The sequence below is a fragment of the Scyliorhinus canicula genome, chromosome 13, assembly GCF_902713615.1.
Source record: "Scyliorhinus canicula chromosome 13, sScyCan1.1, whole genome shotgun sequence".
NCBI classification, from domain to species: domain Eukaryota; kingdom Metazoa; phylum Chordata; class Chondrichthyes; order Carcharhiniformes; family Scyliorhinidae; genus Scyliorhinus; species Scyliorhinus canicula.
Genome location: NC_052158.1, coordinates 34,409,718 through 34,437,060, shown reverse-complemented (window position 1 = coordinate 34,437,060; position 27,343 = coordinate 34,409,718). Strand labels below are relative to the sequence as shown.

The 27,343-nt window shown below is 49.9% G+C and overlaps 1 protein-coding gene across 1 annotated transcript in view; it reads left to right on the top strand.

Moving 5' to 3' along the window:
- Positions 1 to 27,343, top strand: part of LOC119975553 (collagen alpha-1(V) chain-like) — a 233,818-nt gene that overhangs the window by 76,960 nt on the left and 129,515 nt on the right. Inside the window, exons 4-5 of the mRNA XM_038815340.1 lie at positions 18,558 to 18,720; positions 26,928 to 27,059. Of these exons, the coding sequence (XP_038671268.1) occupies positions 18,558 to 18,720; positions 26,928 to 27,059 (295 nt within the window). The remainder of the gene's footprint in view (positions 1 to 18,557; positions 18,721 to 26,927; positions 27,060 to 27,343) is intronic.

The following is a 27,343-nucleotide window of genomic DNA, read 5'->3' as shown; positions in this document are numbered from 1 at the left end:
TCTACATCAGTCCAGTCCGGTGAGTTGGATGTCGTATTCGGGAGCCGTAAGTCAAAGTTTGCCAACCTAACGGGGTTGTGGGAGTACTGGAGACAGGAACATGAAACCACAAAGGAACGTTGAACGATGAGTGAGCGGAAGAAGGGTTTCATTCTACGGAATTCTGCAGTCATTAATTTTGGAGCCATTATTAAAAGGTCAAAGTGTAATTTAAAAGTAATAAGCTGGAATGATGGGCCCTCCCCTGTGTTTCCCTTCATGCTTGAATGCATTTTGATGACCCTGCTTTGATGCTAACCACAATGTTTATAAGCGCTCTTTCTATGATGCACAGTTCCTCATCACATCAAGAGGAGCTAAGTGGTTCCCTTCCTCTTATTCACAGCAGAAAGTGCTTAGGTGCAAAACCCATTTTCCGGGGAATGCTTCATTCTCCGTCTGATCAGGATTCTCAGTCATATCATGGGTGTTGTCATGGGTGACTTCAACTTCCCTAATATTAACTGGAACTTCCTTAGTGAAAATGGTTTGGATGGAGCCTATTTTGTCAGGTGTGTACGGGAAGGATTCCTGACTCAATATGTAGATAGGCTGACTAGGGGAGGCCATATTGGACTTGGTGCTCGGCAACGAACCAGACCAGGTGTCAGATGTCTCGGTGGGAGAGCATTTCTGTGACAGTGACCACAACTCCTTGACCTTTACCATAGTCATGGAGAGGGATAGTCACAGACACTATGGGAATGTATCTAATTGGGGGAGGGGAAATTATACTGCCATTAGACAGGAGCTGAGGAGCATAAAGTGGGAAAAATTGTTCTTTGGGAATTGCACAACAGTAATATGGGGGTTGTTTAAGGAGCACTTGCTGCGAGTGCTGGATAGTTTTGTCCCACTGAGATGAGGAAGGAATGGTAAGGTGAAGGAGCCTTGGATGACGAGAGAAGTGGAGCTTCTAGTCAAGAAGAAGAAGGAAGCTTACATAAGGTTGAGGAAGCAATGAACTGGCATGGCTCTAGAGGGTTACAAGGTAGCCAGGAAGGAACTCAAAAAAGGGCATGAAAAAGCCCTGGTGGGCAGGATTAGGGAAATCCCCAAGGCGTTCTGCACTTGTGAGAAATAAGAGGATGATCAGAGTGAGAGTAGGGCCTATCGGGGATAGTGGAGGGAACTTGTGCCAAGAGTCTGAGGAAGTAGGGGAGGCCCTAAATGAATATTTTGCTTCAGTATTCACTGGAGACAGGGACCTTGTTGCGGCCCGGAGAACAGTGCAAACCAGGTTAATAGGCTCAAACAGGTTGATATTAAGAAGGAGGATGTGCTGGAAATTTTGAAAAGCATCAGGATAGATAAGTCCCCTGGGCCTGACGGGATATACCCAAGGTTACTACGGGAAGCGAGGGAGGAGATTGCTGCACCATTGGCGATGATCCTCGCTCTCCACTGGAGTAGTACCGGATGATTGGAGGGAGGCGAATGTTGTTCCCTGTTCAAGAAAGGGAATAGGAAAATCCCTGGTAATTACAGACCCATCAGTCTTGCGTCTGTGGTGAGCAAAATATTGGAAAAGATTCTGAGAGATATGATTTATGATTACTAGAAAAACATAGTTTGATTAAAGATGTCAGCATGGCTTTGAGGGGCAGGTCACGCCTCACAAGCCTCATTGAATTCTTTGAGGATGTGATGAGATACATTTATGAAGGTCGGGCAGTAGATCTGGCATATATGGATTTCAGTAAGGCACTTGATAAGGTTCCTCATTGTAGGCTCATTCAGAAAGTTAGGGGGAACGGGATACAGAATTGGCTGGCCGAAAGAAGACAGCGTGTGGTAGTGGATGGAAAGTATTCCGGCTGGAGGTCGGTGACCAGTGGTGTCCCGCAAGGATCTGTTCTGGCACCTCTGCTCTTTGTAGTTTTTATAAACGACTTGGATGAGGAAGTGGAAGGGTGGGTTAGTACGTTTGCAGATGACACGAAGGTTGGTGGAGTTGTAGATAGTGTTGAGGGTTGTTGCAGGTTACAACAGGACATTGACAGGATGAAGAGCTGGGCTGAGAAGTGGCAGGTGGAGTTCAACCTTGATAAATGTGAAGTGATTCATTTTGGAAGATCGAATTTGAATGCTGAATCAGAGTTAAAGGCAGGATTCTTGGAAGTGTGGAGGAACAGAGGGATCTTGGGGTCCACATACATAGATCCCTCAAAGTTGCTACCAGGTTAATAGGGTTGTTAAGAAGGCGTATGGTGTGTTGGCTTTCATTAACAGGGGGATTGAGTTTAAGAGCCGCGAGGTTTTGCTGCAGCTTTATAAAACCCTAGTTAGACCACACTTGGAATATTGTGTCCAGTTCTGGTCACCTCATTATAGGAAGAATGTGGATGCTTTGGAGAGGGTACAGAGGAGATTTACCAGGATGCTGCCTGGACTGGAGGGAATGTTTTATGGAGAAAGGTTGAGGGCGCTAGGGCTTTTCTCTCTAGAATGAAGAAGGCAGAAAGGTGACTTGATAGAGATGCACAAGGTGATGAGAGGCATGGATAGAGTGGATAGCCAGAGACTTTTCCCCAGGGTGGAAATGGCTGTCGCGAGGGGACATAATTTTAAGGTGATTGGAGGAAGGTATGGGGGAGCTGACCGAGGTAGGTTCTTTACACAGAGAGTGGTGGGTGTGTGGAATGCACTACTAGCAGAGGTGGTGAAGTCAGAGTCATTAGGGACATTTAAGCGACTCTTAGACAGGCACATGGACAGCAGTAAATTGAAGGGGTGTAGGTTAGGTTGATCTTGGATTAGGATAAATGGTCGGCACAACATTGTGGGCTGAAGGGCAATGGAGAAGAAACACCATATCCCTGTTTGTGTATTATTCTGTATGTGTGATCCAGTTAATCATGCCTGTGCATTCTCCTGAGTATGTCAATCTGTATCTCTGTCTGCGTAAGTGTCTTTCTATCGGCGCGATTCTCTGGTCCCCCAGCTGCGTGTTTCTTAGCGGTGCGCCATTCGGTGGTGGCAGGATTCCCCATTCCCGCAGCTTGTAAATGGGAATTCCCATTGAAGTCACACCACACCACTGGGAAACTCATAGGTGGGGGTGCTCTGCCATTGGGAAAGGAAAATGCCAATGGCCGGAGAATTCTGACCTATGTCTGTGTATATCAGTCTGTTTCTCTGTGTATTATCCTGTGTGTGTCAGACTGCTTCTCTGTCTGTATTTTCTGTGTATTTTCCAGTGTATGTTCCAGTGTATGTCAGGCTGTTTCTACGTCTGGGTATTGTCCTCTATGTGTCAGTCTGTTTCTCCATTTGTGACTTATGCTGTCTGAAATGAAATGAAAATCGCTTATTGTCACAAATAGGCATCAAATGAAGTTACTGTGAAATGCCCGTAGTCGCCACATTCCGGCGCCTGTTCGGGGAGGCTGGTACGGGAATTGAACCATGCTGCTGGCCTGCCTGGGTCTGCTTTAAATGCCAACGATTTAGCCCTGTGCTCAACCAGCCCCAGATCCAGTCTGTTTATCTGTCTGTGTTTTGTCCTTTGTATGTTAGTCTGTTTCTCTCCATGTATTGTCCTGTGTGTGTCAGTTTGTTTCTTAGTGTATTGCTCTGTGTGACTGTCGGTCTAATATTCAGTCTGTGTGATGTGCCATCAATTGTACGCGAGACGAGTGCTTTACAAAAGTCAGGCTTTAATAGACTAGAACATAGCTCTGCGATCGTCTACAATGGAATGGACGATCGCCGGGCGTTTGTCCATTTATACCTCGTTAATGGAGGCGTGGTTAACTCAGCCTCTCGGCCAATCGGTCGAGAGGCACATGACCGACCAGGGCCAATGGTAAGCCGGTGTTCTGCCCCAGTGGCAGACAGGTATGCAGATCATATCACCACACGGTGTACATCAATCTGTTTTATTGTCCTGTGTATGTCAGTCTGCTTCTCTGTCTGTGCATTGGACCTGTGTCGGACTGTGACTGTTTCTCTGTGTATTGTCCTGTGTGGGTGTCAATCTGTTTCTCTGTGTATAGTCCTGTGTGTGTCAGTCTGTCTATAGTCTTGAGTGTGTGTTAGTCTGTTTCTCTGTGTATTGTCCTGCATGTATCAGTCTGTTTCTCTGTATAGATCTGTGTGTGTCAGTCTGTGTATAAGCCTGTGTGTGTCAGTCTGTCTATAGTCCTGTGTGTGTGTCAGTCTGTTTCTCTCTGTATTGTCCTGTGTTTGCCAGTCTGTTTCTCTGTGTATTGTCCTGTGCGTCAGTCTGTTTCTCTGTGTATAGTCCTGTGTGTGTCAGTCTGTGTAAATCGGTTTCTCTGTGTATTGACTGTATGTGTCAGTCTGTTTCTGTGTATAGACCTGTGTGTGTCAGTCTGTTTCTGTGTATTGTCCTGTGTGTGACAATCCATTTCTGTGTATTGTCCTGTGTGTGTCAATCCGTTTCTGTGTATTGTCCTGTGTGTGTCAGCCTGTTTCTCTGTGTATTGTCCTGTGTGTCAGTCTGTTTCTCTGTGTATTGTCCTGTGTGTCAATCCATTTGTGTATTGTCCTGTGTGTGTCAGTCTGTTTCTCTGTGTATTGTCCTGTGTGTGTTAATCCTTTTCTGTGTATTGTCCATGTGTGTCAATCCGTTTCTGTGTTTTGTGCTGTGTGTGTCAGTCTGTGTCAATCGGATTCTCTGTGTATTGCCTGTATGTGTCAGTCTGTTTCTGTGTATTGTCCTGTGTGTGTCAATCCGTTTCTGTGTATTGTCCTGTGTGTGACAGTCTGTTTCTCTGTGTATTGTGCTGTGTGTGTCAGTCTGTTTCTGTGTATTGTCCTGTGTTTGTCAGTCTGTTTCTCTGTGTATTGTCCTGTGTGTGTCAGTCTGTTTCTCTGTGTATTGTCCTGTGTGTGTCAGTCTGTTTCTCTGTGTATTGTCCTGTGTGTGTCAGTCTGTTTCTCTGTGTATTGTGCTGTGTGTGTCAGTCTGTTTCTCTGTGTATTGTGCTGTGTGTGTCAGTCTGTTTCTCTGTGTATTGTCCTGTGTGTGACAGTCTGTTTCTCTGTGTATTGTGCTGTGTGTGTCAGTCTGTTTCTGTGTATTGTCCTGTGTGTGTCAGTCTGTTTCTCTGTGTATTGTCCTGTGTGTGTCAGTCTGTTTCTCTGTGTATTGTCCTGTGTGTGTCAGTCTGTTTCTCTGTGTATTGTCCTGTGTGTGTCAGTCAGTTTCTCTGTGTATTTCCCTGTGTGTCAGTGTGTTTCTCTTTGCATTGTGCTGTGTGTGTTAGTCTGTTTCTCTGTGCATTGTCCTGTGTGTGTCAATCCATTTCTGTGTATTGCCCTGTATGTGTCAGTCTGTTTCTCTGTGTATTGCCCTGTGTGTGTCAGTCTGTTTCTCTTGTGTATTGTCCTGCGTCTGTGTCAGTCTGTTTCTGTGTATTGTCCTGTGTGTCAATTCATTTCTGTGTATTGTCCTGTGTGTGTCAGTCTGTTTCTCTGTGTATTGTCCTGTGTGTCAGTCTGTTTCTGTGTATTGTCCTGTGTGTGTCAATCCGTTTCTGTGTATTGTCCTGTGTGTGTCAGTCTGTTTCTGTGTGTTGTGCTGTGTGTGTCCGTCTGTTTCTCTGTGTATTGTCCTGTGTGTGTCAGTCTGTTTCTGTGTATTGCTCTGTATGTGTCAGTCTGTTTCTCTGTGTATTGTCCTCTATGTGTGTCAGTCGGTTTCTTTGTATTGTCCTGTGTGTGTCAGTCTGTTTCTGTGTATTGCCCTGTGTGTCAGTGTGTTTCTCTGTGTATTGTCCTCTATGTGTGTCAGTCTGTTTCTGTGTATTGACCTGTGTGTGTTGGTCTGTTTCGGTCTGTTTCTCTGTGTATTGACCTGTGTGTATTGATCTGTTTCGGTCTGTTTCTCTGTGTATTGTCCTGTATGGGTTTGCCTTTTTCTCTGGCCTGGATTTGCCATCATCAGTAATGGGGTTCCCGATGCGGAAGAAGATCCAAAAATTAGAATCAGCGGTGATGCCCCGCCGCCCCACCCTCGGCATCAGAGTCGAGGTTTGCACCCGCACGAGGATGTGAAAGACCACAATGGGTCTTAATGACCCATTTGCACCATTTAGAGGGCCAGGCATTCTATTCTCTGGCCTTTCATGATTCTCCAGTTCCCTGGGCTGGCAATCACGTGGACAGGGATGACTACCAGTCTCACCAAATGTGAGCTTGATGTGGTGGAGCCCGGTGTGGGCCAAGGGAGCAAGGGGGTGGGGGGCGGGGTGTATCTCCTTAAGGCAGCTGTCCCCCAAAGTCCATTCGTGTGCCAACCTCCCCCTACCTCCCCACCATGCCCCACGTTCGCCAGACACCCTCAAAATGGGTGACCCCCCCCCCCCCCCCCCACGCCCACAGGGACTCTCTTAATTGGAGGCCTCTCGGGGGCAACCTTATTAGGTAGAATCCCGGAGATCTCGCAACCGAAGGAACCCCCACAGCAATGCCCTACCTCGAGAGTCTCCCATGGGGACCATCTGTCTAAAGGACCCCCCTCCCCACACAGAGACCCCCTAACTATAGGGACCCACCACCTAGACTCCCTGACTAAACAGACCACTCCCCGCACGCAATAGCCTCCTCCCCTCCACCCTCAGTAAAGAGACCCCTGTTTGGATGCTAGAGAACAGTTCCAGACAGGGGCAGTGAGAAACCTATCAGATGCAAAGCTGACCTGGAAGTTCAGTTTCATTCCTGGAAGGAGAGCAGCTGTGGCCTGTGTTTAAACCCCTGAGAGACATTAGCTGCACCTGCCTTCATGGGTGAGTGACTCTTAAGTGCTGAAACAGCCAATGTTTACAAACATCAACCTCATCAACCAGCCGCCAGTGCATTGCAATCAGATGCTTGAGTGATCGAAATGCACTTTGATGTGGTTGATGTTTATAAACATTGGGGTTACAGCACTTCAAGTCACTCATCCATAAAGGGAGATGAATGAATCAAGACTGCAGCTGTTAGTTCACTGCAAGAAATGTCTGTTGTCTTGTCTGTCAGTCTGTTTCTCTGTCTCTGTATTGTCCTGTGTATCAGTGTGTTTCTACGTCTGTGTATATTGTCCTGTGCGTATCAGTCACCTGAGAATTGTCCTGTGTGCATCAGTCCGTTTCTATGTCTGTGTATTATCCTGTGTGTGTCAGCCTGTTTCTACGTCTGTGTATTGTCCTGGGTGTCCAATCTGTTTCTTTGTCTGAATATTGTCCTGTGTGTATGAGTCTGTTTCTCTATCTGTGTATTGTCCTGTTGTGAGTCAGTATGTTTCTATGTCTGTGCATTCTCTTGTGTGCATCAGTCTGTTTCTATGTTTGTGTATTGTCCCGTGTGTGTCATTCTGTTTCAATGTCTGTATATTGCTATGTATGTGACTGTCTGATCTTGAGTTGGTTTATTTGCCATTGTGTTCCAATCTGTTTCTGTGTATTGTGTGTGTCACTCTGTGTCTCTGTCTATGTATTGTCCTGTGTGTGTGTGTCAGTCTGTTTGTCTATATGTGCATTGTCCTGTGAGTTTCATTCTGTTTCTCCGTCTGTATATTGTCCTCTGTGTACCAATCTGATCTTATGTCTGTATGTTGTCCTGTGTGTTTCTGTCTGTTTCAGGCATTTTCTTAATCTGTGTATTGTCCTGTGTGCATCAGTCTGTTTCGCTATCTTTGTATTGTCCTATGTGTGTGCCAGTCTTTTTCTCTGTCTGTGTATTGTCCTGTGCATATCAGACTGTTTCTTTATCTGTGTATTGTTCTGAGTGTCAGTCTGTTTTGCTATCTTTGTATTACCCTTTGTTTGGCAGTCTCTCTGGGTATTGTATTGTGTCAGCCTGTTTCTCTGTTTATTGTTTTGTGTGCGTCAGGCATTTTCTTTATCTGTCTATTGTTCTGTGTGTTAGTCTTTTCATTTGTGTAATGCCCAGTGTCAGGCTGTTTCTAGGTTGGTGTATTATCCTGTATGTGTCAGTCTGTTTCACTGTCTATGTAATGGCCTGTGTGTACCATTCTGTTTCTGAATCTGTGTCTTGACTTCTGTGTGTCTGTCTGCTTTTCTGGCTGTATATTGTCCTTTGTGTGCCAACCTTGTGCCAGTCACGGACTTCCGGTTGCGGCTATGCGGAGCTAAGCCGCACGTTCGGCAGCTCCCACTATTTAAGGACTTTTGGGCCGATTTGAGGGCCCCAAACGGCGCTGTTTCGACGAATCCCGGTGGGGGAAGGTGTCTAGAGGAGCATTCCCCATAATTTATGGTGCTCACCCGGAGTGGGGCAAAGGAAAAAGCTGCAGCAGCTCCCCAAGAAAAGCGGGGGAAGAAGGACAAAATGGCGGCTGGCGGAACACCCGAGGACTGGTGGAAGTGGGTGCAGGAGCAGCAGGCCTCTCTCCTGCGCTGTTTTGCGGAGCTGAAGGCTGAGCTGCTGGACTCTCTGAATGCGACTACCAACAAGCTGCTTGGGGCCCAGGCGGCCCAGGAGGCGTCCATTCAGGAGTTGCAGCAGCAGGCCGCTGAGCGGGAGGAGGAGGCCGTGGTCCTCGTGGGGAAAGTGGAGTTGCACGAGGCTCTCCACAAAAAGTGGCAAGACCGCTTGGAGGAGCTGGACGTTCGCACGAGGTGAAAGAATTTGAGGATCCTGGGCCTGGCGGAGGGGCTGGAGGGGTCGTATCTCCCGGCGTATGTGACCACGATGTTGAGCTCGTTGATGGGGGCGGGGTCCTTCCATTTGTCCCTGGAGCTTGAGGGAGCTCAGAGTGCTGGCCAGGAGGCCTAAGGCAAATGAGCCCCCGAGGGCGGTGCTGGTGCGGTTCCATCGATTCAGCGACCGGGAGTGTATGCTGCGCTGGGCCAAGAAAGAGAGGCGCAGCAAGTGGGAGAATTCTGTAGTGAGAATCTACCAGGACTGGAGTGCGGAGGTGGCTAAGCGGCGGGCCGGGTTCAACTGGACGAAGGTGGTGCTGCATGCCAGGCAGGTCAGATTTGGAATGCTGCAGCCTGCGCGCCTGTGGGTGACATACAAGGACCGGCACCACTACTTCGAGTCCCCGGAGGAGGCGTGGGCCTTTGTACAGGCGGAGAAGCTGGACTCGAACTAGGGCCTGGGGACGCACTATGGCCGTTGCTGTTTTCGCTGTTGCTGTTCTTTAACTTTGACATGTGTGGTTTTTATGCTGGTTTTCTTTTTGCTCTGTTTCCGGGTGGGTCTGTCTGTTGGGTATGGGTGTGGGGTATGTGGGGAATGTTGGGGGTATGTATTTTATATGTTCTCTTCTGTACGGGGCTGGGGGTTGGGGTGAAACTGGATTTTGGGGAGCTGCGTCAGAAGGGTGGGGTGTAGCCGTGTGAAAGCGCGGGCTTTCCTCTGGTTTCCTGTGCCGCGGGGCAGGGGGGGCGGAGCTGGAGGTGGGGGCGTGGCCTCTACTGGTTTTCTTTCCCGCGCTGAAGCGGTGCCAAGGAGGTATGGCAAGAGGGGGATGACCCCATGCCGGGAGGGGATGGGTTTTGGAGGGAGCTGCCGGGGTCAGCAGAAGTCAGCTGAATCACGGAAGTACCATGGAGGGTGCATCGCGGCTAGGAGGGGTCCTAGCCTGGGGGGGGGGGGGGGGGGGGGATACCGGGTTGCTGCTGGAATGGCCAGGAAGGAGCTGGTGTGGGCCGGGTGGGTAGAGGAGAGGCGTTATCGCCATGGGGAACGGGTCGGGCGGGACGAGCTGGCCTGGGGCAAGCAGTCGATAAGCTATGGCTAGCCGGCGGGGGAGGGGGGCGAGTTGCCCCCTGATCCGGCTGATTACCTGGAACGTGAGGGGGCTGAATGGGCCGGTTAAGAGAACTAGGGTATTTCCTCATCTGAAGGGGTTGAAGGCGGACGTGGCTATGCTCCAGGAGACCCACTTGAAGGTGGCGGACCAGGTTCGCCTGAGGAAGGGGTGGGTGGGGCAGGTTTTTCACTCAGGATTGGAAGCGAAGAACCGGGGGGGTGGCGATTCTGGTGGGGAAGAGGGTGGCGTTCGAAACGGCTGAGGTGGTGTCAGACAAGGAGGGCAGATATATTATGGTGAAGGGTAGGCTGCAGGGAGAGAAGGTGGTGCTGGTTAATGTATATGCCCCGAATTGGGATGATGCCGGCTTCATGAGGCGCTTGTTGGGCCGCATTCCGGACCTGGAGGCAGGGGACCTGATCATGGGGGGAGACTTTAACACAGTGCTGGATCCCCCACTGAACCATCCAGTTCAAGGACGGGTAGGAGACCGGCGGCGGCCGAAGTACTGAGGGGATTCATGGACCAGATGGGAGGGGTGGATCCCTGGAGGTTTGGGAGACCGAGAGCGCGAGAGTATTCCTTTTTCTCTCATGTCCATAGAGTTTATTCACGAATAGATTTTTTCGTCCTGAGCAGGGGATTGATCTCGAGGGTGCAGGATGCCGAGTATTCGGCCATAGCAATTTCAGACCATGCTCCGCACTGGGTTGATCTGGCGATGGGGGAGGCGCGGGACCAGCGCCCGCTCTGGAGCCTGGATGTGGGGATGCTGGCTGATGAGGTGTGCAGGAGGGTCCGGAGAAAGCATTGAGGGGTATCTTGATACCAATGACACGGGGGAGGTCCGGGTGGGGATGGTCTAGGGAGGCTCTGAAAGCAGTGATCCGGGGGGAGCTGATCTCCATCCGGGCCCACAGGGAAAGGAGCGAGAGGAAGGAGAGGGAGAGACTGGTGGGGGAGCTCCTGGATGTGGACAGGAGATACGCGGAGGCACTGGAGGAGGGGTTGCTGGGGCAACGGCGTAGTTTTCTGGCCAAATTTGACTTGTTGACCACCAGAAAGGCGGAGACACAGTGGAGGAGGGCGCAGGGTGTGGTATATGAGTATGGGGAGAAGGCGAGCAGGATGTTGGTGCATCAGCTCCGTAGGCGAGATGCTGCTAGGGAAATTGGTGGAGTGACGGATGGGGGTGGGAATGTAGTGCAGAAGGGGACAGAAGTAAATGGGGTCTTTAGGGACTTCTACGAGGAACTGTACCGGTCGGAACCTCCGATGGGGAGAGGGGGGATGGAGAGCTTCATGAACAGGATATGTTTCCCAAGGGTTCAAGAGGAGCTGGTAGAGGGGCTGGGGGCGCCGATAGAGTTGGAGGAGCTAGTTGGGGGGATTGGACAAATGCAGTCAGGTAAGGCCCCGGGGCCGGAAGGGTTCCCGGTGGAATTTTATAAAAAGTATGCGGATTTGGTGGGCCCCCTGTTGGTGCTAGCCTTCAATGAGGCATGGGGGGGGGGGGGGGGCTTTGCCCCCTGACGATGTCGCGGGCACTGATCTCTCTGATCCTAAAGCGGGATAAGGACCCCTTGCCAGTGTGGATCATACAGGCCTATCTCGCTCCTCAATGTTGACGCCAAGTTGCTGGCGAAGATCCTGGCCACCAGGATAGAGGATTGTGTGCCAGGGGTGATACACGAAGATCAGACAGGATTTGTCAAGGGACGGCAGCTCAACACGAATGTGCGGAGACTGCTAAATGTTATCATGATGCCGGCAGTGGAGGGGAGGCGGAGATAGTGGTGGCGCTGGATGCAGAGAAAGCGTTTGACAGAGTTGAGTGGGGGTACCTGTGGGAGGTGCTGGAGCGGTTCGGATTTGGGGTGGGATTCATCAAATGGGTGAGGCTGCTCTACGCGGCTCCAATGGCGAGTGTAGTTACAAATGGAAGGAGATCGGATTACTTTAGGCTCTACCGTGGGACCAGGCAAGGGTGCCCCCTGTCCCCCTTGCTCTTTGCACTGGCGATTGAACCTCTGGCTATGGCGTTGAGGGAGTCAGGGAGATGGAGGGGTCTGGTGCGGGGTGGGGAGGAACATCGGGTATCGCTGTATGCGGACGACCTGCTGTTGTATGTGGCGGACCCAGAAGGGGGAATGCCGGGGGTGATGGAGCTGTTGGAGGAATTTGGGGGCTTCTCGGGCTATAAGTTAAATTTAGGCAAGAGCGAGGTATTTGTAGTACACCCGGGAGATCAGGAGGGAATTGGGAGGCTCCCATTTAAGAGGGCAGTGAAGAGTTTCAGATATCTGGGGGTGTAGGTGGCCAGGGGTTGGGGGACTCTCTATAAGCTTAATTTAACCAGGCTGGTGGAGCAGATGGAGGAGGAATTTAAAAGGTGGGACATGGTGCCGCTATCGTTGGTGGGTAGAGTGCAGTCCGTCAAAATGACGGTTCTCCCGAGGTTCTTGTTCCTCTTCCAGTGTTTGCCAATCTTTATCCCTTGGGCCTTTTTTAGAAGGGTGACCAGCACCATCATGTGCTTTGTTTGGGCGTATGGGACCCCGAGGGTGAAGAGGGTCTTCTTGGAGCGGGGTAGAGATGGGGGGGGGCTGGCGTTACCCAATCTCTCGGGGTACTACTGGGCGGCCAATGTGTCGATGGTGCGCAAGTGGGTAATGGAGGGGGAGGGGGAAGCATGGAAACGGATGGAGAGGGCGTCCTGTGGAGATACAAGCCTGGGGGCCCTGGTAACGGCGCCGTGGCCGCTCCCTCCTACGAGGTATACCACGAGTCCGGTAGTGGCGGCTACCCTCAAGATTTGGGGGCAGTGGAGGCGACATAGGGGAGACGTGGGGGGCTTGATGGAGGCTCCGTTAAGGGGGAACCATAGGTTCGTCCCGGGGAACATTGATGGGGGATTTCAGGGTTGGCACAGAGCGGGCATCAGACAGCTGAGGGACCTGTTTATTGATGGGAGGTTTGCGAGCCTGGGGGAGTTGGAGGAGAAATTTGGGCTCCCCCGGGGAACACGTTCAGGTATCTGCAGGTAAAGGCATTTGCTAGACGGCAGGTGGAGGGATTCCCTTCGCTTCCCGCGAGGGGGGTGAGTGACAGGGTGCTTTCAGGGGTCTGGGTCGGAGAGGGGAAGATATCCGATATCTACAAGGTTATGCAGGAGGTGGAGGAGGCGTCAGTAGAGGAGCTGAAAACTAAGTGGGAGGGGGAACTGGGGGAACAGATCGAAGACGGGACATGGGCTGATGCCCTGGAGAGGGTTAATTCTTCCTCCTCGTGTGCGCGGCTTAGCCTCATCCAATTCAAGGTGCTGCACCGGGCCCGAGGGGGACGTGGGACGAGGATGAGTAGGTTCTTTGGGGGTGAAGACAGGTGTGTCAGGTGCTCGGGGAGTCCAGCGAACCATGCCCATATGTTCTGGGCATGCCCGGCACTGGAGGAGTTCTGGAAGGGGGTGGCGAGGACGGTGTCAAGGGTGGTGGGATCCAGGGTCAAGCCAAGATGGGGACTCGCGATTTTCGGAGTTGGGGTGGAGCCGGGAGTGCAGGAGGCGAAAGAGGCCGGTGTTCTGGCCTTTGCGTCCCTAGTAGCCCGGCGAAGGATTTTGCTACAATGGAAGGATGCGAGGCCCCCAAGCGTGGAGACCTGGATCAATGACATGGCGGGTTTTATTAAGCTAGAGAAGGTCAAATTCGCCCTGAGAGGATCGGTACAAGGGTTCTTTAGGCGGTGGCAACCTTTCCTCGACTTTCTGGCTCAACGATAGCGTACTGGGACAGTAGCAGCAGCAACCCGGGGGGAAGGGGGAGGTAGAAGGGGGAGAAGGGGGAGGGAGAAGGGGGAGGGAAAAGGGGGGGGAAGGGGGAGGGAAAAGGGGGGGAAGGAGGGGGGAGGGGGGAAGGGGGAGGGAATAGGGGGGAAGGGGGAGGGAAAAGGGGGGAAGGGGGAGGGAAAAGGGGAGAAGGGGGAGGGAAAAGGGGGGAAGTGAAGGGAAAAGAGGGGGAAGGGGGAGGGAAAATAGGGGGGAGGGAAAAGGGGGGGAAGGGGGAGGGAGAGGGAAAGGGGGGAGGGAAAAGGATGGGATGGGGGTGATGATGACTATGTTTGTTTATTTAATTTAAATTTATTTTTAAGTTCTTCTGTTGGGGGGGGGGTGGGGGGGGGATATGATACATGCGTTGGTGCGGTCTGGGGGGTGTTACAGTTGTTGGTTATTTTGTTGCATTTCATTGTTTGTTATATTTTATATTTTATGTAAAAAATTCCAATAAAAATTATTTTTATAAAAAAAACCTTGTGCCAGTCACAAAGATGTGCAGGTTAGGTAGGTTGGCCATGATAAATTGCCCTTAGTGTCCAAAATTGCCCTTAGTGTTGGGTGGGTTACTCGGTTATGGGGATAGGGTGGAGGTGTGGACCTTGGGTAGGGTGCTCTTTCCAAGAGCCAGTGCAGACTCGATGGGCCAAATGGCCTCCTTCTGCACTGTAAATTCTATGAACCTGATCTTACGCCTGATTATTGTCCTGTGTGTGTCAGGCATTTTAAAAATCTGTGTATTGTTCTGTGCATCAGTCTTTTTGTCTGTGTATTGTCCTGAGAGTGTCAAATGTGTTTCGGTGTATTGCCCTGTATCGCTGTCTGTATGTTATCATTTGTGTGTCCGTCTGTACTTTTGACAGTGCATTGTCACCTGTGTGTAATTTGATTCCCTTTGTGTACATTGGACTCTGTATGTCAATCTATTTCGCTGTCTTGTGTACCATCCTGTGTGCCAGTCCGTATCTCTGTTTCTGTATTATCCTGTGTGTTTGTCTGTTTTGCTGTCAGTATATTGTCTCTCTGTGTCTCTGTCTGTGTGTGACTGTCTGTTTCTCTGTATATTGTCCTGTGTCAGTCTGTTTCACTAACTGTGTGATTTCCTGTGTGCCAATCTGATCTTACAGCTGTTTATTATCCTGTGTGTCTCGGTCTGTTTCTCTCCATTTTGTCCTGTTTGTCAGCCTGTATCATTGTCTGTGTATTGTCCTGTGTGTCAGTCGGTATCGCTGTCTCAGCATTGTCTGTATCTCTGTCTGTTTATTGTTCTGTGCGTCAGTCTGTTTCTCTTTGCATTGTGCTCTGTGTGTTTGTCTGTTTTGCTGTGCATTATCTCTGTTTCTCTGTCTGTGCATTATCCTCTATGTCAGTCAGTTTCGCTGTATTTGTCCTGTGTGCCAGTCTGTTTTTCTGTGTATTGTCCTGTGTGCCAGTCCGTTTTTATGTGTATTGTCCTGTGTGCCAGTCTGTTTTTCTGTGTATTGTCCTGTGTGCCAGTCCGTTTTTCTGTGTATTGTCCTGTGTGCCAGTCTGTTTTTCTGTGTATTGTCCTGTGTGCCAGTCTGTTTTTCTGTGTATTGTCCTGTGTGCCAGTCTGTTTTTCGGTGTATTGTCCTGTGTGCCAGTCCGTTTTTCTGTGTATTGTCCTGTGTGCCAGTCTGTTTTTCGGTGTATTGTCCTGTGTGCCAGTCCGTTTTTCGGTGCATTGTCCTGTGTGTGCCAGTCTGTTTTTTTTTTGTGTATTGTCCTGTGTGCCAGTCTCTTTCTCTGTTGATTGTCCTGTGTGTCTCACGCTGTTTCTCTGAATGTAAATTGTCTAGCACGTGTTAGTGGTGTTCTCTATCTGTGTACTGTTCTGTGTGTATTAATCTTTATCTCTGGGCGCGTATTCTCCGGATAGATTTCTAGATGCGCTAGCGAGCAGGAACTGCCGTGAGCTTCCCGGCGCTCCGCTGGCAATGCTATTCAACGTTAATTTGTTAATTGGTCCACTTAACAAGGCCCCTTCTTACTTCAAATGAAGGCTTGCCAGCCGATTAGCCAGGACCGTGCTTGCCAGCCCTCCGCTAACAAGGTCGAGCAGCATTAAAACAGCAGTTGCACAGACAGCCGCAGCTATAGCGCCGGGACAACCGGCCCCAAGATTTGGCAATAGGACCTCGCGAGGCTCCTAGATGCAGTGGAGGGATGACCTGATGTCGAAGGGACCCGGACGGTGAGCCACACGGCAGTCAGTGCCACCTGGGATGAGGTGGCGGTGGCCGTGAGCTGGGTGTCATGTGACCAAGAGGACTGGTCTCCAGTGTCGCAAGAAAATCAATGCCTCCCCCTCTCCCTTCAACCCGCCAACCTTTCCTTCACCACCACCTGCGCCCCAGGTGGTGGTCAAGAGGAGATGTCATTGGCAATGCATGGCACCGAGGCCAACACTGCCAGGGTGGTGACCGCAGTGGAGAGCCTGTGTCACGATGTCGGCACCATTAGTGGAGGTGTCCAGGGCATGGCGCAGTCAGTGATAGCCATGGCTGTGGGTCTCAGCAGAATGTCATCACACGAGACAGGTCAGCATGGCTGTCCATGTGCCGTCGATAAGTGCACTAGGCCCTCCGGCTCGAGAGCACCCCCCTCCCACCCCCCAGAGGATGTCTGCCAGGAGCTTTGAAGGCCACAGAATGTGGTCAGCAACTGGCTGCCTCCACCTCGTATGTGCATTCTCGGCCTTGGTGGTAGAGCAAGCAAGATTAAGCATGTTGAGGATCATTGAGGGCGCGTGGTGAAAGAGCGGGGGGGGAGGGGGAGCAAAGGTAGGAGGTGAGGGGGGGTGAGAGGGTGGTGGGAGAGTGAGGCGGCACCATCGGGAGAGTGGGGCATTGTTGGATACCTGTGACACATTAAAAACCCTTTGACCACAAGCAGTATGATGCATCTGTCACTTGCAATGTGTGAAGTGCTCACATCACCACAAACGCAAATTCCTTATTGGTAATAGCATTCAGTCCCATGGCCAGAGGCCTTGGTAGTTGATGGGGGTTATGGGTGGTCTGTGGGGCAGATGGGCAGGGGCTAGGTTGCCCCCGGAATGAACCTACACGGTCCAGAGCTTGGCATGGTGGTGCTGCGCGCGGTTGTCCTCCCAGTACCTCCTCCCCACACTTTGCATGGTTGCCCACCCTTGTGGAGGGTCCCCCCCCAAAAAATGAGGTCCCTTCCCCCCCGCCCCCCTCCCCACCCCCTGCCGAGCAATGGGGCGGTAAGGCCAGCACCACTAGGCTCTTTGCCTGTGAGCAAAGATGTCTACTCACCTCCTCAGCTCCCCACAGAAGCCCTGCCGCCAGGTTCGTGTTTTTCAAAGGGAGTACAAATCGGCCCCAGCGTGACCATTTGCTGGGGAGGCCGAGGAATCATGGGAGGCTGTTGGATATGAGGTGGCTCCCGTTAGTTGTATGGAAATAGGGCTTAAGTGGTGATAATTGGTCTCTCACCAGGCTGCAGCAGGATCGCGATTTCACCTACAGGAGTGGGCCGGTTGCATCGCTCACCTTTTGACACCTGGTGTGGTTGTTGTTTTTAGTTTCTCCCGCTATTTACCGGCCTTGTTTCGCTTGAGTGAGAGAGCAATGAGGCATGAGAATCGTGCCCTCTGTCTATGCATTGTCCTGTGTGTTCGTCTGTTTCGCTGTGTGCTGTCTCGCAGTATCTCTGTCTATGTATTGTTCTGTGTGTGCCAATCTGATCTTGTACTTGGTTATTGTTCTGTGTATGTGTCAGACTGTTTCTTTGTGTATTGTTCTGTGTGTTAATCTATTTCCCTCTGTATTGTTCTGTGTGTCAGCCTGTATTGCTGTCTGTGTATTACCCTGAGTGCGCCAGTCTGCACCTCTGTCTGTGTATTGTATAGTGTTGGTGTGTTAATTTGTATCAATGTACAATGTCGGTGCATTGTGCTATGTATGTCGGTCTGTTTCGTTGTGTATTGTGCTGTGTCAGTCTTTATCACTGTTTGGATATTGTCCTGTGTGTGTCATTCTGTTTTGCTGTCTCTGCATTGTCCAACTGTTTCTCTGTCAGTGTATTGTCCTGTGTGCGTTCATCTGTTTTGCTTTCTGTGTGTTTACCTGTGTGTCAGTCTCTACCTCTGTTTGTGTATTGTGTACTTTCTGTTTCCACTCTGTTTCCTTTACCAATCTTGAATTCATTCTCCCCCTCTCGCTCACTCTCCTTAACCATCCCTGTGTTCCCCCCTCTCTCTGTCCCTCCTTTACCTCGATCTCTCCATTACTAACTGTGTGTGCTGTTGGATCCGAGCAGAGTGACCACAAGGAAACAGGGTCTGGATTCTCTGACCCGCGTGGCGGGTCGGAGAATCGGCGGAGAACCGTCGAATCGGCAGCATTGGCGCAGGCAACGTCGACACGGCGCTGGTCGGGGGCCGCTCCAACATTGTGTTCACCTCCTGCACCTCCTGCTGTCTCTCTCTCTCTCTACTTTACCAACATTGTGTTCCTCCACTGGCTCTCCTTTACCTACCCTGAGTTCCCTTTCTCTCCCTTTCCTTTACCGGCTTTCAGCCCCCCCCCCCCCCCCCCCCCCCCCCTTTCCACCCTCTCCCCCCCCCCTCCCTCTCTCACCTTTACCAATGTTGTGTTCCCTCTCTCGATCTCGCTTTACCAAACTTGTGTTCAGCCCTTCTCTCTCCTTTGCCGACCTTCTGTTCTCCCGCCGTCCTTTACCAACCTTGTGTTTCCCCTCCTCTCTCTCCATAACCAACTTTGTGTTCCTCTCTCTTTGTCCTTTATCTTCCTTGTGTTTCCCTGCTCCTGCTTTCCTGTAACAACCTTGTGTTTCCCCCTCTCTCTCTCCTTTACCAACATTGTGTTCCCCTCTTTATCCTTCAGGCCTCGGGTTTTGCCTCATTAGCTCTCTCTGACATACCTTGTGTTGTCACCCTCTCTGTAGATGGCATCGACTTGCTATCAGTGTGCAGAAAAAGAAGGTCACCATGATTTTTGATTGTAAGAAAACTGTGACGAAACCCCTGCCCAGAAATAACAAACCCATCATTGACACCAAGGGAATTGTGGTGTTTGGAACCAGGATTCTCGATGAAGAGGTTTTTGAGGTAAATTCTGGGCCTTTCTTTCTATTGTGTCGTTCACACCCTGCGGCTTTCCGCATGATGTTAGAGCCATTTATAATGCAGAAACTTGTGACAGACACTTCAATAGTAATGTAATGAGCACAGTTACAGCTCAGTTCAGATACAGAGTAAAGCTCCCTCAACACTGTCCCCATCAAACACTCCCAGGATAGGTACAGCACGGGGTTAGATACAGAGTAAAGCTCCCTCTACACTGTCCCCATCAAACACTCCCAGGACAGGTACAGCACAGGGTTAGATACAGAGTAAAGCTCCCTCTACACTGTCCCCATCAAACACTCCCAGGATAGGTACAGCACAGGGTTAGATACAGAGTAAAGCCCCCTCTACACTATCCCCATCAAACACTCACAGGACAGGTACAGCACGGGCTTAGATACAGAGTAAAGCTCCCTCTACACTGTCCCATCAAACACTCCCAGGACAGGTACAGCATGGGCTTAGATACAGAGTAAAGCTCCCTCTACACTATCCCCATCAAACACTCCTAGGACAGGTACAGCATGGGGTTAGATACAGAGTAAAGCCCCCTCTACACTATCCCCATCAAACACTCACAGGACAGGTACAGCACAGGGTTAGATACAGAATAAAGCTCCCTCTACACTATCCCCATCAAACACTCACAGGACAGGTACAGCACGGGGTTAGATACAGAATAAAGCTCCCTCTACACTGTCCCCATCAAACACTCCTAGGACAGGTACAGCACGGGGTTAGGTACTGAAGCTGGTTATGTGGCAGCTGAAGCCCTGCGGCTTTCGATACGGACTGTAGGCCGGAGCCTGGCCCCTGCTCCTTGGCTTTGGCAGCCCGAGAGGAGGAATGTCCCAGGACACGGGGATGGGCGAGAGGGGGATCAACAGCTCCTTCCGCAAGCTTCCCTGGCAGAGGAAGCAGTGGCTGGAGGAATGTCGTCACAGACGGTCAAACACTGAAGCCAAGCCCTGCGTGAAAACAGGGAAGCTCTGTGCCGTGACAACTGCGGGTCGCCAGGGGTCAGACGGGCCCCTCGTACGGGGGCCTGGCCTTGTCTGGAAGCAGGCTTGTCAATCCACCAAGCAGGCGGGGGTGGGGGTGGCTGCAGGCCAAAGCAGGGGTGTCCCCGGGATAGTGGCCCTGCCAACCAGTTCTCTAAGCTTGGGGCCTGGGATTCGCTGCCAGAGTGTGCAGGAGGATTAGTGAGGAAGACGTTGTTTCTGTGGCAGGGGTAGAGGAGGGGGAGGGGGTGAGGGAAGGCACCAAACCGTGAGGGGATTTGTCTCTGGCTCCGAATGGAGGAATTCTCCTGACATTCTGCTCCCTGCCGCTTCTTGGCTCCCAGCCTCTGCCATGGGGTGTCGGTGATTAATCGGCTAATTAGTCTACCTCGTGGAAGAACTGAAGCAGCTTCCAAGGGCTGGGGACGGGGGAGGGGACCTGATACTCACTGCTTAAAGAGAGAGAGAGACTCTCATCGGGAGATGTTGTGTTGCTTGTCCATCTAGACAATATGTCCACTAACCAACACCCTCCATCCCCCTCCCCCCCAACCCCACCCTCCTGTCTTCCCCCTCACCTCCAATCTGATTTCCTCCCACCTCTCCTCCCCAAGCAATCACACCCCTTCCCCACACTCATAATGCTGACTTGGAACTATAGAGATAACCCTTCTCTGTCGCTGGGTCAAAATCCTGGAACCCCCTCACTAACAGCACTGTGGGTGTACCTGTATGACAAAGACTGGAGCGGCCACAGAAACATAGAAATTTGGAGCAGGAGGAGGCTATTTGGCCCTATGTGTGTTCTCCGCCATTCATTATCACCGTGGCTGAGCATCCAACTCAATGGCCTAATCCGGTTTTCCCCCCATAATTTTTAATCTCCTTCATCCTAAATGCTTTCTATAACTGCTCATTGAAAACATACAAAGTTTTGGCCTCAACTACTTCCGGTGGCAAGAAATTCCACAGGGCGACCACTCTCTGAGTGAAGAAATTTCTCCTCATCTCTGCGCTAAGTGGTCTACCCAGTGTCCTAAGACTGTGACCCCTGGTTTTTGACACAGACACCATCGGGACCATCCTTCCTGCATCTACTCTGTATAGACCTGTTAAAATTTTATCGGTTTCTCATTCTTCTGACTCCAGAGAATACTCCGGGTGCTCCGGTTTCCTCCCACAGTCCAAAGATGTGTAGGTTAGGTGGATTGGCCATCATAAATTGCCCTTAGTGACCAAAATTGCCCTTAGTGTTGGGTGGGGTTACTGGGTTATGGGGATAGGGTGGAGGTGTTAACCTTGGGTAGGGTGTTCTTTCCAGGAGCTGGTGCAGACTCGATGGGCCGAATGGCCTCCTTCTGCACTGTAAATTCTAATTCTATAATACAATCTAACCGATTCAATCTCAATCCCGCTATCCCAGGAATTGGGCAGCATGGTAGCACAGTGGTTAGCACTGTTCCTTCACAGCTCTATCGTCCAAGGTTCGATTCCCGGCTTGGGTCACTGTCTGTACGTTCTCCCCATGTCTGCGTGGGTTTCCTCCGAGTGCTCCGGTTTCCTCCCACAAGTCCCGAATGACGTGCTGTTCGGTAATTTGGACATTCTGAATTCTCCCTCTGTGTACCCGAACAGATGCTGGAATGTGGCAACGAGGGACTTTTCACAGTAACTTCATTGCAGTGTTAATGTAAGCCTACTTGTGACAATAAAGATTATTATTATTAGTCTGGTAAACCTTCTGTGCAGTCCCTCCAGAGCAAGAAAATGCTTCCTCAGATCCGATAAGGAGACCAAAACTGCACACAATATTCCATGTGTGGCCTCAGCAAGGCCCTGTATAATTGCAGCAAGACATCCCTGCTCCTGTACTCCAATCCTCTCGCTATGAAGGCTAACATACCATTTGCCTTCTTTACCACCTGCTGCACCTGCATGCTTATCTTCAGTGACTGGTGTACAAGGACACCCAGGTCTCGTTGCACATTCCCCTCTCCTAATTTACGGCCATTCAAATAATAGTCTGCCTTCTTGTTTTTGCAAGTGGATAACCTCACATTTACCAAATTATACTGCATCTGCCATTGATTTGCCCACACACTCAACTTGTCCAAATCACATTGAAGAATCTCTGCATCCTTCTCACAGCTGATCTTCCCACCCAACTAGATATGACATTTTGTTCCATCATCTAAATCATTAATCTATATTGTGAATAGCTGGGGTACTAGCACCGATCAATGTGGTGCCCCACTAGTTACTGCCTGCCAATTTGAAAAAGACCCGTTAATTCCTACTCTTTGTTTCCTGTCTGCCAACCAATTTTCTATCCATCTAAATACACTACCCCCATCCCATGTCCTTTAATTTTACACACAAATCTCTTCTGGGAGACTTTGTCAAAAGCCTTCTGAAAGTCTGAATATACCACATCCATCGGTTCCCTCTACACCCTCAAAAGAATTGCAGTAGATTTGTCAAGCATAATTCCCCTTCATAAATCCATGCTGACTCTGTCTGATCCTGCCACTGTAAAACCTTTGATAATGGATTCTAGAATTTTCCCCATTACCAATGTCACGCTTACTGGTCTATAATTCAATTTTTTCTCTCTACATCACTTTTTAAATAATGGAGTTACATTAGCTACCCTCCGAACTGCAGGAATGTTCCAGAATCTGTAGAATTCTGAACGATGACTACCAATGTATTCACTAATCCTGGAGCCATTTCCTTAAGTAGCCTGGGATGTCGGCTGTCAGGCCCTGGGGATTTATCAACCTTCAGTCCCATCAATCTCCCCAACACCATTTCTCGACTAATATTGATCTCCTTCGGCTGCTCCTTCTGCACTGCTCATTTCTGTTACCTGATTTGTGTCTTTATTTGTGAAGACAGAACCAAAATATGTATTTAGTCGCTCAGCCATTTTTTTGTCCCCTATTATGCATTCCCCTGTTTCTGACTGGGATCTTAGTTTGACCTCATCAATTTTTTTTTCTTCACTTACATGTAGAAACTTTTACAGTAAGTTTTTAAGTTCCCTGCAAGCTTACTCTCGTACTCTATTTTCCCCTTCTTAATCAATCCCTTTGTCCTTCTTTGCTGAATCCTAAACTTCTCCCAATCTCAGACCAGTTGTTTTTCTTGGCCAATTTGTATGCTTCTTCCTTGGATCGAATACTGTCTCTAATTTCCCTTGCAAGCCATAGTTTGGTCACCTTTCCCGTTTTACTTTTGCGCCAGACAGGAATAAACAATTGTTGTAGTTCCGCCAAGTGCTCCTTGAATTTTCGCCATTGCCATTCCACTGTCATCCCTTTCAGTAATGTTCGGCAATTGATCAAAGCCAACTCACCCCTCATACCATCATAGTTTGCTTTATTAAATCCAGGATCCTCGTCTCAGAATCAACTCCTTCACCCTCCACCTTGATGAAAAATTATTTCATGTTGTGGTCACTGATTCCCAAATGGTCTCTCTCAATTAGATTCCATTCTTGTTACATAGTTCGCAGTATAGGATGGACTGCTCTCTAGTTTATTACTTAACGTATTGGTTCAAAGAATCATAGAATTTACAGTGCAGAAGGAGGCCATTCGGCCCATCAAATCTGCACCAGCCCTTGGAAAGAGGGAACAATTCCACCCTATCCCTGTAATCCAGTAACCCCACCGAACATTTTTGGACACTAAGAGCAATTTAGGATAGCCAATCCACCTAACATCTTTGGACTGTGGGATGAAACCGGAGCACCCGGAGGAAACCCACGCTGACACTGGGAGAACGTGTAGACATTCACACAGACAGCGACCCAAGCCGGGAATCGAACCTGGGACCCTGGAGCTGCGCAGCCACTGTGATACCGTGCTGCCCAGTTTAAATTCTATCACCTGCCCCAATGGGATTCGAACCGGGGTCCCCAGATCATTATCTTGTGTCTCTGGATTACTAGTCCTGCGACAATACCAGTATGCCACCACCTCCCCATTGGTAAAGTCACCATAGTCCCAGATGACCATAAGCTGCTTTCCCCTTTCAGGGGTTGAGCTGACTGGTGGTGATTTAGCTTGAAGCGAGGGGAAGGTTGCCAAGGCGGGTCTTCATGAATAATGTCAGCTGGCATGTGAATTGAACCCACGCTTTGCTCTGCATCACAAACCAGCTGTTTAGCCAACTAAGCTAAACCAGCCCCTTCAGAAAACCATCCTCTTCACTCCAGGAGTTCCTCCTTTATGGTACATTCTGTTTCTTTATTTGTTCATGGGATGTGGGCTTCGTTGGCTGGGTCAGCATTTATTGCCCATCCCTGAAGGCATCACGAATCAACCACATTGCTGTGGGTCTGGGACTCGCATGTAGGCCAGACCAGCTAAGGATGACAGATTTCCTTCCCTAAAGGACATTAATGAACCAGTTGTGTTTTTACGTCAATCGACAATGGTTTCATGATCACGTTTAGACTTTTAATTCTGATTTTTATTGAACTCACATTTCACTATCTGCCCTGGTGGGATTCGAACCCCGGTCCTCAGAACATGACCCTGAGTCTCTGGATTATTAGTCTACTACACCACTGCGCCCCCTTGTGGCTAATGTGGTTTGCTCAGTCTATATGCAGATTAAAATCACCCTTAATTACAGATGTTCCTGAATCGCGTGCATCTCTAATTTTCTGTTTAATACCATTCCCAACCTCACCACTGTTTGGGGGGTCGATATAAAATACTCACTAACGTTTTTTGCTGCTTGGTGTTTCTCAGCTCTGCCCATACAGATTCCACATTGTCAGAGCTAATATCCTTCCTACTATTGCCTCCTTAACCAGCAATTCAGCTCCATCATCTTCTCCTTTTTGTCTGTCTTCCTAAATACTGAATACTCCTGAACATTCGGTTCCCATCCCTGGTCGCCCTGTCACGTCTCCATAATCCCGACTATATCATACCCATTTACGTCTATTTGCGTGATTATTTCATCCACTTTATTACTAATGCTCCGCACGTTAAGGCACGGAGCCTTGAAGCTTGTCTTTTTAACATTTACTTGTCTCCCTCCCAATATTTCTCACTGTGGCCCTGTTGGAATCTGCCTATTACTTTTCTTTCCGTCTTTTGTTTTTGTCCTTGTTTCCTCCTCCTCTGACACCTTGCATAGTTTCCCATCCCACTGTCTCTTTAGTTTCCTCAACCACTATGGCAAATACTCCCCCAAAGACTTCAGTCTCAGTCCTGCCCAGTTGTAACCCATCCTGTTTGTACGCCCCCCAGAACCAGTCCCAATGCCCCAGGAATCTGAAATGCTCCCCTTCACACCATCTCTTCAGCCATGTAGTCATCCTATAGATCCTGTTATTTCTACTCTAACCAGCACGTGGCACTGGCAGTAATCCTGAGATCACTACCTTTGACATCTGACTTCTCAACTTTCTTCCTAACTCTCTATATTCTGATTTTAGGACCTCATTCCTTTTTTACCCTATGTTGTTGGTACCCATGTGTATCACAATCACTCCCTGTTCACCTTCTCCCTTCAGAATGTCTTGCAACCGCTCCGAGACATCCTTGGACCTAGCACGTGAGAGGCAACATACCATCCTGCAGTCTCGTTTACAGCCACAGAAACGCCTGTCTATTTTCCTTACAATCGAATCCCCTATAATTATTGCAGTTCCACACATTTTACTCTTTCCCTCTGCAGCAGAACCAGCTGTGGTGCAGCAAATTTGGCTGCTGCTGCTTTCCCCTGAGAGGTCATTCCCCTCGGAAGGATCCAAAGCAGTGTATCTGTTTTTGCAGGGAAATGACCGCAGGGGATCCCTGCACTGCCCGCCTAGCTCTCTTGCTCTGCCTGGGTGGTCACCCAATCCCTTCCTGCCTGCGGTGTGACCATCTCTCTGTACGTGCTACCCACAACACACTCCGCCGCCGCTCCAGCTCCGAAACCCAGGCTTCCAGGAGATGTAGCTGGAGACACATCCTGCACACATGCTGGTCCCGGGCACTGGAAATGTTCCAGGCTTCCCACATGGAGCAAGAGGAGCAAACCAAGGCTTTGAGCTCTCCTGCCATGACTTCCCGCTTTAAATTAAACCTTTGGAAGACACTTGATATTAGATTAAATCCAATTCTCTATGCCCCTTCTTTCCTTGTCCTTCAAATTAAACTATAAGTGAGAAAAGTTGTAAAGACTTGGCAACCTTACCCATTACTTACCAATCAGGTCTCTCTTGTAGCCTCAGCTACAGTAGGGCAAGTCTACTCGCTGAAGATGTAAAAGTTACAAAGCAAGGAGCACCTCTTCCCGTTCTGCTCCGTATTCCCATTTTGTTTCAAATTCCGAAGTTTGAAACTGACTCTGTCTGTGCCTCACTCCAGAAATGGTCTCTCCCACTGCTCATGCACAAAACTCACTGAGTGCACTTTGAAGTCCTTTTCTTTAATGGAACAGCGATGACTCACTTTCCAGCTGGTTTATTCAGAGCATGTTGATGTTTTCATTCAAATAAGCAGTGAAACTGTAACATTAGAGCGTAACAGCAGCACGGTGCCATAGTGGTTAGCACTGCTGCCTCACAACGCCAGGGACACAGGTTCAATTCCGGCCTTGGGTGACTGTCTGTGTGGAGTTTACATGTTCTCCAGTGTCGGAGTGGGTTTCTTCTGGGTGCTCTGGTTTCCTCCCACAGTCCAAAAGATGTACAGCTTAGGATGGTTGGCCGTGCAAAATTGCCCATCAGTGTATACAGATGTGTGGGTTGGATGGGGTTGCAGGCTGGGGAGTGGGCCTGGGTGGGGTACTCTTTCAGAGGGTCAGTGCAGACTCGATGAGCTGAATAGTCTCCTCCTGCACTGTAGGGATTCTATTCTATTAATATATTCTTATGATTCCCCTTCTGTTCCCGCAACAGAGACTGGCTCTCTTTTGACTAATATATGGTTTTTAAAGGTTTTTAAAAGAAATGATAATGTGATCCCAATAAGGAAGGTTGGGAGCTTCGGATGTGGCATTAGTGAACCGCAGGTTGTTGACACTGTTCCAGACCATTGTGTGGGGTGGGAGTGGTGGTGAGTCGCGGGTAGGGTGGGGGGTTGGTTATGGGAGCTTTTTAATTCCAGGCGTTCCGGAGGCCCCATTTCTCGGTCTCTCCTAATGCCCTCGCTCTCTCTCTCTCTCTCTCTTCCTCAGGGTGACATCCAGCAGCTGCTGATTTCCTCGGACCCCCGGGCTGCCTACGACTATTGCCAGCACTACAGTCCGGACTGCGACACCCCGCTCCCGGACCAGCCCCAGAGCCAGGAACCCAGCGCAAAGGAGTATGTAAGTGTGCCAGAGAGAGCCTTCCCCCTTACTCTGCCCACCCACCACCTACCGCGCACTCTACAGGTCATGGAGCTCCTGAGTCCTTGGCCATTGATATCGGTGATGGAGTGATGGCTGTGGGGTGGTGTGACGGTCCTGTGGCTGGACCAGCGGACCCAGAGACCCGAGTTCGAATCCTGCCGCGCCGTCAACCGTTTCCTTAATGCAGTCTGGGGTATTTTAAAATTAAAGATTTAAACTCAACTCGGGCGTCTGGTGTCCCCTGAATGGAAGAAAAATGC